Genomic DNA, 12,385 nt, shown 5'->3' with positions numbered 1-12,385 from the left:
GGTCATAAAATTATAATATCATGAAAAAGTAGATTGATTTCAGTAATTCCATTTAAAAAGTGAAACTTGTATATTATATTCATACATTACATACAAACTCATATATTTCAGATGTTTATTTTGTTTAATTTTGATGATTACAAATGACAACAAATGAAAATCTCAAATTCATCATATCAGAAAATTAGAATATTGTGAAAAGGTTCAAAATTGATGGCCCCTGGTGCCACACTCTAATCAGCTAATTAACTCAAACCACCTGCAAAAGCCTTTAAATGGTCTTTCAGTCTAGTTCTATAGGCTACACAATCATGGGGAAGACTGCTGACTTGACAGTTGTCCAAAAGACGACCATCGACACCTTGCACAAGGAGGGCAAGACACAAAAGGTCATCGCTAAAGAGGCTGGCTGTTCACAGAGCTCAGTGTCCAAGCACATTAATAGAGAGGCGAAGGGAAGGAAAAGATGTGGTCGAAAAAAGTGTACAAGCAAGAGAGATAACCGCACCCTGGAGAGGATTGTGAAACAAAACCCATTCAAAAATGTGGGGGAGATTCACAAAGAGTGGACTGCAGCTGGAGTGAGTGCTTCAAGAACCACCACACACAGACGTATGAAAGACATGGGTTTCTGCTGTCGCATTCCTTGTGTCAAGCCACTCTTGAACCACAGACAGCGTCAGAAGCGTCTTGCCTGGGCTAAAGAGAAACAGGACTGGACTGCTGGTGAGTGGTCCAAAGTCATGTTCTCTGATGAAAGTAAATTTTGCATTTCCTTTGGAAATCAAGGTCCCAGAGTCTGGAGGAAAAGAAGAGAGGCACTTCATCCACGTTGCTTGAAGTCCAGTGTAAAGTTTCCACAGTCAGTGATGGTTTGGGGTGCCATGTCATCTGCTGGTGTTGGTCCATTGTGTTTTCTGAGGTCCAGGGTCAACGCAGCCACATACCAGGAAGTTTTAGAGCACTTCATGCTTCCTGCAGCTGACCAACTTTTTGGAGATGCAGATTTCATTTTCCAACAGGACTTGGCACCTGCACACAGTGCCAAAGCTACCAGTACCTGGTTGAAGGACCATGGTATCCCTGTTCTTAATTGGCCAGCAAACTCTCCTGACCTTAACCCCATAGAAAATCTATGGGGTATTGTGAAGAAGAAGATGCAATACACCAGACCCAACAATTCAGAAGAGCTAAAAGCCACTATTAGAGCAACCTGGGCTATCATAACACCTGAGCAGTGCCACAGACTGATCGACTCCATGCCACGCCGCATTGCTGCAGTAATACAGGCCAAAGGAGGCCCAACTAAATACTGAGTGCTGTACATGCTCATACTTTTCATGTTCATACTTTTCAGTTGGCCAACATTTCTATAAATCCTTTGTTTTTATTGGTCTTCAGTAATATTCTAATTTTCTGATATGATGAATTTGAGATTTTCATTTGTTGTCATTTGTAATCATCAAAATTAAACAAAATAAACATCTGAAATATATGAGTTTGTATGTAATGTATGAATATAATATACAAGTTTCACTTTTTAAATGGAATTACTGAAATCAATCTACTTTTTCATGATATTCTAATTTTATGACCAGCACCTGTATACATTAAAAACTATAAAGCTTACAAATAGCTTCTCCATTATTAAACTGGTACGTTATTGTTTTAGGTTTGTGAAACAATATTGGACCATGCAAAACACAGATTTACTCTGATAAAGCCTCAGAAGGGCATGATTTATGTAAAAAGAATTAACTCCACCACTGGGTGGACCTGTTTTTTCGGTTCTATTTGCATGTTTTCTAAGCCATTATGAGGCTTTGTTTCGCTACTCTATGAACCTTGGAACTCAACGCTATTCCAGACATTTTACATTGAAAAAGCTTCCTGAATGCGAAGCGAAACGTCTACAAACTTGGAAAACAAAGTCCAGTGGATTGCTTTTTAAAATTTTGAATCTTTTTTTTTACGACTATGGCCTAGATCAGGGGTCTTCAACGTTTTCCAGGCTAAGGACCCCCAAACTGATGGCGAGATGGAGCGGGGACCCCCTTATTTTATATATTGTATGAAATTTTGTGTATTTGACTTATTTTTACTCAGAAACGCAGATCTGCATTGATGACTGAAAGACATCTTCTGCCTCCATTTATCTGTTTACTACAGTGTGTTGAATTCATCTTAATGTGGATTTAAAGACATTTCAATTAGTGGAAAATATTGCAGGGGGGAACATAAGTCTAATTAACCAAAATTTTGCGACCCCAATGCAGTACCTCTGCGGACCCCCTAGGGGTCGCGGCCCCCCTGTTGAAGACCTCTGGCCTAGATGACTGAGAATCTTCCCCAGCTTACCTTTGCAGTACTCCATGAGAATCAGGACCTCCCACACACTGTCTGAAACCGAGCTGATTGTCGAGTCCAGGTAACGGACGATGTTCTTGTGGCCCGACAGCTCTTTCTGCAGGCAGGGTGAAAAACATAGGAAAGATAAGGATACAAACATACATTCTCGATCCATCAACCAAAACAAATGTTATTTTCTACTTTCCTAACAAGTTCCCAGGGAGGCAGATCTTTTAGTTATCAGGCTCCTCTCCTGTGGAACCAACTACCAGTTTTAGTCCATGTGGCAGAAACCCTGTCTACTTTTAAGGGTAGGCTTAAAACTTTCCTTTTTGATAAAGCTTTTAGTTAGAGTGGCTCAGGTTATCCTGACCTATCTCTATAGATATGCTGCTATAGGCTTAGACTGCTGGATGACATAGGAACCCCCTTTTTATTATTCTGCTCCATTCTATATTCTCCAACTCTGAAGAATCTGTTAGTTCGAAATAATCTGCCTGGCTGTGTCTTTCCTCAAAAGCTTAAAAGTTGCCTTTTGTATCTCTGTTTTTATCTGTATATCTGCTTCTGTCTCATTGAACAGCAATCGGCCTCAGCAGAAGGCCGCTCACACTGAGCCTGGTTCCGCTGGAGCTTTCTTCCCATTAAAAGGGAGATTTCCTCTCCACTGTCGCTACAAGCATGCTTGGTGTGAGGGATTGCCTTTGAGTCAATGGGTTGATCTGCAGGTTTTCCTTAAATAGAAAACTTTGAATCTGGTTGAATTGTTTCTGTAAAGTGCCAAGAGATGACGGGTTGTGAATTGGCGCTGTATAAACAAACTGAATTGAAATGACAGAAAGACAGATAGATAGATAAATAAATAAATAAAGTGAAGGACTGAGAAAAAAAATAGAAGGACAGAATGTATAGATGAGACAGTCAGATGGATTGATGTGTGGACAGATCAACATCCTGACTGGGGAACAGATGGAATATTATAGAGTAAGATCTAGAGGCAAGTCCAGAAATACAAACATGTTCACACTTTATCTGAAACATGTGACACAGAAAATGTGTCCAAACTTTAACTGCTAAGAAAAATAGTTACTATTTTGATTAAATGGTAAAAAAAAACAAAAACACAATAGGCCTGTTGGAGTAGGTAGTGGTTATCGTTTTATTCCGCCAGTGCTGAGTCACAACTGGGAATAGTAATCTTTATAACAGAGCTTCAATAAAAGGCTCACACTTAAATAAGCTAAATGCTTTATGTGTTTTTATATACCAACGATTCACTGCTAATGACTTAAGAAACCTTAAATAAAAAAATAAAAAAACAGATCCAGTTTGTTTACAAAATATGTGCTAAGTGCAAATAAATCATACAGAGTCCATCCTGGGTATAAAAGTATTACAGTTCAGTTTATTATATCAAATAATACATTTTCTAATGACTAAATCGTGTTGTCTACTTTGCAGCAATCGCTCATGCAGAGCATGCATGAAGCAAAGCAGAAATAACTGCTTTGTAAACGTAGTTCCTGCTGTGTCAGGTTTGTGACGCATGCAGCAACGACAAGGTGGATTACAAGGTGGAGTTTTTTTTAATAAATAAGGTTTTCTTTTCCTCTGATGGAAAAAAAAAACAGACTGGTTGCTAAAGCCAAGGAGCACTGAGGTTCAACTGTACCTTTAAAGCCTTAACTAAAATGACTAGAATACAAAAAAATTCTAATCTCACTCTTTAATAAATGTAACATTTTCATATTCATGTTGAGCTACTTGCACTGAATTAGTTTACCTTTTCATTCAGCTCCCATCTTCTGCTCAAAGTAATTCTGCTGATTATGCTTTACTGACATAAAGCGATTGTTTGTCGGTAATTAAAGGCCAGCATGAGAAGTGTGTGTTGTGGAAACCAACACACCTAAGGCAATGTCCCAACAGGCCCAAACTGTGTCAACGTTTAAGGTCAGCTGTGGGTGTGGGAGCTGCACATCGTTCTAGATGATGACACAGCGAACAGACTGACAAAGCAGCCTGAATGGCTCTGATCGAGCTGCTCGTCCGCACTCTGGGGTCAAACGCTCATAACGATTCAGTCCGTCAGGGTCAAATATGTCTGAGGGGCTTTGGAAATATATAAAAAAAATTATGAGGGTTTAGCAGCTAAAACGTTTGGAGTGCGCTGAGGCAATCATGTGCAACAGATCGAAGTCGTTTAAAGATCGACCAGGTTCATTTACGCCATGTCAGTAAGCTCTCTGCTAAAAGTCTGTTTTGCTCTCACCAGACTGGAAATGCTGGAAAGAGGAGGGGGAGGGAGGTGTTTATGATGCAACCTGCTTCATGATTCAATGTGTTTTACAGTGAGCCATAAGGCTCTGTGGAGTGTGGAGCTGCAGAAACAAGAACTGTAAACAAACCCAAAACTGATTTAGTCAGTTTTTACATTATAAGCCAGGTAGATTCCAATGTATTATTTAACAGAGACTAGAAGATGTAGGTGGAACAAACTGACTTCTAACATCACCTCATCAGAGCCGCAATATTGCAGTCATTATGAGCAAGAGTGCAAAACTTCTCACCATGATGGTGATCTCTCTCTTGTAGACATTCAGGTCCGGCACGTTGTTCACGTACATTCTTTTAAGAGCGCAGCGGACGCCGCTATGCGTCCGAGCCAGGAACACCACAGAAAAGCCCCCTAATGGATAGAAAAATGTAGATCATTAATTACAGTATTTCACTTATTTGACCAGGTTGATAGCAAGTTAAGCAGTTCATCAATCAAGGATTTTATTTTTGTGTTTTGTTCCTTCTGACTGAATCTATTACATAATAAAAAGAGGAAAGATTACAGATAATTTAAAATAATACAACAAAAGCATGCCTTCAAATAAAAGGTTTTCATAACTTTAAAGTGTTTTTATGTCTGAACAAAACCCACATTAGCACATTATTCAGAGCTTAAGTAACGTCTATTTTAGCCTGAATTCAATCATTATCACAAACACTTGCACTCATCAAACGGCGCCATTTTTAAATGTACATATGATGCGTAAAAAGTTTAGTTTGATGGGTAACTTTGCCTTATGGATCCACCTTTGATGAGGTACTTAAATGTTCTAAACTTCAACTGCATTATTGTACACCCATAACAGACTTGTATAAAAACATACTGTGATCAGAGAAACGGTAACCTTATTTGCAAGCAGGAGGATTTTTAGCATTTTTATGTAAACTTTGCTTGCAAACTATCACGAAAACCATGCAGAGAATAGTGACGGGAGCTGATTAGGTCACTGGATCTTTCCTAGATACTGGAGGATGGGGACTCAGAACATTGCCAGGACTCTGGACCGCCTCCATATGAAAACAAGAAAACGGCACCAGAGCATCTAAAGCAAAATCCAACTGATTCACAGCTTTCTATCTCAAACTTCTTAAAGAACCCCATAGATAATTGGCTTTTTAACTTTGCTTTTGTTCCAAGTTTTGTCTCTTAAAGTTTCAAACAGGATGATGAGTCCAGCTTCAGCTCTGAGGTTTATGAATTGAATGTTTGAGCATAAACTCTGCAGCTGATTTACAACCCAGAGAAACCGATAACAGGATCTGTGACATGTTTTAACAACTCACTGAAAATAGAGATAAAAAAAAACAAGTGCAGAGTTTAAACCCTGGCTGTCTCATTCTAGGACACAGCTTTTAAGATTGAGCTACTTAAGCTTTATTGGCTCACCAGGTTTGAAATGGATCCCATCATTCCTAATCCTGAGTTAAAGCAGGGTCCAGTAACACCCCGAACAGAAATTTCTTCATACAGATAACAGTTTTGAATCCAAAAGTAAAATGAAGCAACCATAAAATTATGTATCCATTTTTTTTAACCCAAAAATTTATGTTTTAATATTAAAGTCTTAGGTTGATGAAATTATAGTCCGCAAAAAATGGTGGATATTCTCAGAGTTGAGGCTCATTAAACAGCAAAATAAAGATTTTTCAGTATTTGATCCAGTAATCGTACAGAAAACAACAGATTTCCTCTCAACTAATTGGTGCAAACAGTGATGTAAGGCTTTGTGATCAATGCTTCAATCCACTGATCAGAAGGCCAGAAACAAGTTCAACTTTGGAGCTGTTGTTCCTGAAAAGGTTCCCTTTACAAACATATTTAAAAGCTAATTCAGAAAAGATTAAACTGTTGCCCCAGGAGGACTAAATGGACCACAGCAGGGCTTAAAGTGAGGCTTAATCACAAACACACTGAAGCAAAGTGTTTGCTTGTGTGTAGTCGCAACAGGGAGTGATACAGTAGCACATATTACCAGATTAGGAACGGCTGAAGTTATTCTGCAACAAAAAGCAAGTCGAAAATTACACAAGGATCAATGGCGCCCCAGCAGAGCTATAAAAGAGAGTACAGTGAAACACAGCAGCTCAAAGAGAGAAACCAACATTGGTTTAGCTTACTGTTGAAGTCGACTCAGACTGCTCACATCTGTTCACATTCAGCCACCAAAGAGGCCAACAAACAGATAAGTAAAGATAGAGCTGCTACCATCACAAGGTGAAGCAGAGCCTTGGGGCGCAGCTGTAGACATGTGATAGAAACTAAAGCGATACAAAAACTGCATAAATGCTTGGAAAACAAAACTGCAGCCTGATAAAAAAAGATTTCCCCAACTTCTGCCCACATGAAGGGAATTTAAACTGAAAGGTTGCCAGGAGAGCAGCCTCTGCTGGAAGAAGCTCATTGATTCCCCTCATGTTCCAGGGATGACTTCCTGGTCAATTCAAACGGCTAAATCAGGCTTTAATAGATTTTCTGACAACACTGTTGATTAGAAAGTCGTTTAAAAGACTTCCATCTTTATGGATCTGTTAGAAATTTTCAGAGTGACCTTCTTTGAAGCTAGAGGGTTTTGACTTCAAAGCTCAAAGTTGTTGTTTTTTTAAACTAAGTTTCCAGAATCGCACAAAACTTGGGGCACGCTTTGTTCTTTGGTTGGCTTTAACAAGGCTCATACACTTCAGCCCCCATTACAGAGGAGGCTAGATCAGCAGCTGGAAGGGATTTATAATAAAAATATATTAGCAGCAGAAATTGACAATATTCCACACCGGCGGTCTGCAGCGGCAGGCTTCACGACTTGAGATGGATCCCCTTTTACAACAGAGCTGTGGACAGTGGGATTGGGATTGAGATTGCTGCTCTACACAAAGCATATATTAAGGGGATGATTATTTAACATTGTAGATTAAATTCTAATAAAAAGGTATAGATAACACAACTAGGTTTGAGTACGTTATTATTTGTGCAGCATTATAAAAACTGTTGCATTTCTGTTATGCATTTTATTTCCAAAGTGAGAAATGCAGAGGTTAAACTAAATCCCACAAGCCGTGCATGATCCCACATCTTGTATATTTGCATTTAGCATTAACATCTGTCATCCATATCTGTACCTGTACTGTTATTCTGTGTGACAGAGATGTGTATTAAAAGAGCCCTGTGTCTCATATCTCTGAGACCTGTGAAGTTAGTCACCATCTTCCAATTGATGATTAAGTTTCAATCATCTGCACCCGTCAGACAAATAGCCTCAAATTTGACTCCTGACTTTCCTCTATATATGAAGGAGTTAAGGGGCAAAACAATGACCGCTAGCCAAACAAACAACAAATGTAAATCATAACCCCCCACCTACCACCATCGGGCTGCGTAAGCCTTTCAAACAGATATGATCTATTAGTTTTTTTTTTCCTGCAGCTGTACATCACTGCCAAACATCTGGACTTTTTAGTCCCGTCATTCAGAGGCGTATCAGCTAACTAACTTATGCAATCCTGGAAAAAGTGCTTCATCTTTAAAGTTTCCAAGCTGATGAAACTTAACCCTACTTTTAATTATGTTCAGTTTATTCATTTTGTCCTTAAAGCCAATACAGGTGCTGGTCATAAAATTAGAATATCATGAAAAAGTAGATTGATTTCAGTAATTCCATTTAAAAAGTGAAACTTGTATATTATATTCATACATTACATACAAACTCATATATTTCAGATGTTTATTTTGTTTAATTTTGATGATTACAAATGACAACAAATGAAAATCTCAAATTCATCATATCAGAAAATTAGAATATTACTGAAGACCAATAAAAACAAAGGATTTATAGAAATGTTGGCCAACTGAAAAGTATTAACATGAAAAGTATGAGCATGTACAGCACTCAGTATTTAGTTGGGCCTCCTTTGGCCTGTATTACTGCAGCAATGCGGCATGGCATGGAGTCGATCAGTCTGTGGCACTGCTCAGGTGTTATGATAGCCCAGGTTGCTCTAATAGTGGCTTTTAGCTCTTCTGAATTGTTGGGTCTGGTGTATTGCATCTTCTTCTTCTTCACAATACCCCATAGATTTTCTATGGGGTTAAGGTCAGGAGAGTTTGCTGGCCAATTAAGAACAGGGATACCATGGTCCTTCAACCAGGTACTGGTAGCTTTGGCACTGTGTGCAGGTGCCAAGTCCTGTTGGAAAATGAAATCTGCATCTCCAAAAAGTTGGTCAGCTGCAGGAAGCATGAAGTGCTCTAAAACTTCCTGGTATGTGGCTGCGTTGACCCTGGACCTCAGAAAACACAATGGACCAACACCAGCAGATGACATGGCACCCCAAACCATCACTGACTGTGGAAACTTTACACTGGACTTCAAGCAACGTGGATGAAGTGCCTCTCTTCTTTTCCTCCAGACTCTGGGACCTTGATTTCCAAAGGAAATGCAAAATTTACTTTCATCAGAGAACATGACTTTGGACCACTCACCAGCAGTCCAGTCCTGTTTCTCTTTAGCCCAGGCAAGACGCTTCTGACGCTGTCTGTGGTTCAAGAGTGGCTTGACACAAGGAATGCGACAGCAGAAACCCATGTCTTTCATACGTCTGTGTGTGGTGGTTCTTGAAGCACTCACTCCAGCTGCAGTCCACTCTTTGTGAATCTCCCCCACATTTTTGAATGGGTTTTGTTTCACAATCCTCTCCAGGGTGCGGTTATCTCTCTTGCTTGTACACTTTTTTCGACCACATCTTTTCCTTCCCTTCGCCTCTCTATTAATGTGCTTGGACACTGAGCTCTGTGAACAGCCAGCCTCTTTAGCGATGACCTTTTGTGTCTTGCCCTCCTTGTGCAAGGTGTCGATGGTCGTCTTTTGGACAACTGTCAAGTCAGCAGTCTTCCCCATGATTGTGTAGCCTATAGAACTAGACTGAAAGACCATTTAAAGGCTTTTGCAGGTGGTTTGAGTTAATTAGCTGATTAGAGTGTGGCACCAGGGGCCATCAATTTTGAACCTTTTCACAATATTCTAATTTTCTGATATGATGAATTTGAGATTTTCATTTGTTGTCATTTGTAATCATCAAAATTAAACAAAATAAACATCTGAAATATATGAGTTTGTATGTAATGTATGAATATAATATACAAGTTTCACTTTTTAAATGGAATTACTGAAATCAATCAACTTTTTCATGATATTCTAATTTTATGACCAGCACCTGTATATTAGTAGTTATAAAATAATCTGGATTCTAAGGGAAATGACTGCTAGAAAACAACATCTGTCTCTATTGTTTAGAAAATCATATTTCAGGCCCCATTTTTTCCCCTCCAATCTCACGCTACATCAAGACTTATTTAAGATGCACCTACCTACGATACAACTAATTTAAAGTTTTAGGAGCTTTCTTGACTAAAACAAGTAGGATGTAGATGCAGTTACTCAAACGATACAGGAGAATGAGCTCAGATGTGGGACCTGATGGATGTGATGGATTTTATAAGGGAAAATCCATTAAACCGGGCGAAGGGCCAGGGAGTAGAAAGGAGAAGGCTGCTTGAGATGTAATGACAAGGTACAAAGGGTGAGCCTCTAAAACATGAAAAACTTTAGGGCATTCTCAAATCAAAGTTAATCCAACAACTTTTTTTTTTCCTCAAATAGATAAAAGTGCCCATTTGAGACATAAATAATCTCATAATGTACATTATATTCCACATTATCAAGTGAAACTATTTCATTCAAGTCATTTGCTGTAGCACTGAACAGATGACAGGCAGAAATCCAGCAAAGCCTCTGAAGGATCCTGGAGTATCAGCATGGTTTGGATACAATAAGCAGCAAAGCAAAAAACATCTGACACTAAACCCTAGATAAGATCTATTTTCAGGAATATTATATCCACCAATCAGCTGTCAGGCCGTTACCATCCGACTTGTGTACACATGAGGAAATGGGGCGGATTCTGCGAATCAGTTGACACCTGTAATGCTTATGTGTCCAGTTACAAACAGTACAGTTGTTCCACTTAAAATGAACTGTTCTGCTGCATCAGAACCAAATACTTTACTATTTCTGTGATGTCATAGTTGTCATCTATATTACGTATTTGGGTACACTTTAGTCCTCGGAAATTAAATTTGCATTTTTGAGAGCCCCTCAAATTACCATGTTATTGCTAAGGTAATTGAAAACTCGTGCTGTTAGGGTGCCCTTCAGTTCCAAGCACTATGAAAGCTGAGGTGGGTATAGAGCCAAAGTGTAGAGCTCAAGCTATATTTTTGTGTCATTCTGCAACATCTGTGCTGCAGTTCTGCCATTTCTAGAGATCTCTGCTCTGGAGTAATTGGTATACTGTAAACTTAAAATGATCATCCCAGTGAAGGATTTAGCAAGTTAAACAGAGTCTCTTGGCAGCAGATGTTCACACCACACACTACTTATGTTATCCAGGATGCTAAAGGTCAAAGTGTAATGGAAGCACAAATGAATAAGGGAGAAAAGATGTAAATAATCATCCTAAGTACACTATATTGCCAAAAGTATTTGCTCACCTGCCTTGACTCACATATGAGCTTAAGTGACATCCCGTTCCTAATCCATAGGGTTCAATATGACGTCGGTCCACCCTTTGCAGCTAGAACAGCTTCAACTCTTCTGGGAAGGCTGTCCACAAGGTTTAGGAGTGTGTTTATGGGAATTTTTGACCATTCTTCCAGAAGCGCATTTGTGAGGTCGCACACTGATGTTGGACGAGAAGGCCTGGCTCTCAGTCTCCGCTCTAATTCATCCCAAAGGTGTTCTATCGGGTTGAGGTCAGGACTCTGTGCAGGCCAGTCAAGTTCATCCACACCAGACTCTGTCATCCATGTCTTTATGGACCTTGCTTTGTGCACTGGTGCACAGTCATGTTGGAAGAGGAAGGGGCCAGCTCCAAACTGTTCCCACAAAGTTGGGAGCATGGAATTGTCCAAAATGTCTTGGTATGCTGAAGCATTCAGAGTTCCTTTCACTGGAACTAAGGGGCCAAGCCCAGCTCCTGAAAAACAACCCCACACCATAATCCCCCCTCCACCAAACTTTACACTTGGCACAATGCAGTCAGACAAGTACCGTTCTCCTGGCAACCGCCAAACCCAGACCCGTCCATCAGATTGCCAGATGGAGAAGCGCGATTCGTCACTCCAGAGAACGCGTCTCCACTGCTCTAGAGTCCAGTGGCGGCGTGCTTTACACCACCGCATCCGACGCTTTGCATTGCACTTGGTGATGTATGGCTTGGATGCAGCTGCTCGACCATGGAAACCCATTCCATGAAGCTCTCTGCGCACTGTTCTTGAGCTAATCTGAAGGCCACATGAAGTTTGGAGGTCTGTAGTGATTGACTCTGCAGAAAGTTGGCGACCTCTTCGCACTATGCGCGTCAGCATCCGCTGACCCCGCTCCGTCAGTTTACGTGGCCTACCACTTCGTGGCTGAGTTGCTGTCGTTCCCAAACACTTCCATTTTCTTATAATACAGCTGACAGTTGACTGTGGAATATTTAGGAGCGAGGAAATTTCACGACTGGATTTGTTGCACAGGTGGCATCCTATCACAGTTCCACGCTGGAATTCACTGAGCTCCTGAGAGCGACCCATTCTTTCACAAATGTTTGTAAAAACAGTCTGCATGCCTAGGTGCTTGAATTTATACACCTGTGGCCATGG

At 40.1% G+C, this 12,385-nt stretch overlaps 1 protein-coding gene across 2 annotated transcripts in view; it reads right to left on the bottom strand.

Annotated features, from left to right (window-relative positions):
• Positions 1–12,385, bottom strand: part of bmp2k (BMP2 inducible kinase) — a 76,605-nt gene that overhangs the window by 38,580 nt on the left and 25,640 nt on the right. For both annotated transcript variants that reach the window (XM_038288129.1, XM_038288130.1), the window contains exons 2-3: positions 4,920–5,038; positions 2,359–2,464 (exon numbers count right to left, since the gene is read on the bottom strand). In XM_038288129.1, coding sequence (XP_038144057.1) covers positions 2,359–2,464; positions 4,920–5,038 — 225 coding nt within the window. The remainder of the gene's footprint in view (positions 1–2,358; positions 2,465–4,919; positions 5,039–12,385) is intronic.

Source organism: Cyprinodon tularosa, unplaced genomic scaffold (genome assembly GCF_016077235.1).
Source record: "Cyprinodon tularosa strain WSP-4 unplaced genomic scaffold, ASM1607723v1 ctg249, whole genome shotgun sequence".
In the NCBI taxonomy this organism is placed as follows: Eukaryota; Metazoa; Chordata; class Actinopteri; order Cyprinodontiformes; family Cyprinodontidae; genus Cyprinodon; species Cyprinodon tularosa.
Note: the sequence above shows the minus strand (reverse complement) of the source record. Positions and strands in the feature narration are given on the sequence as shown.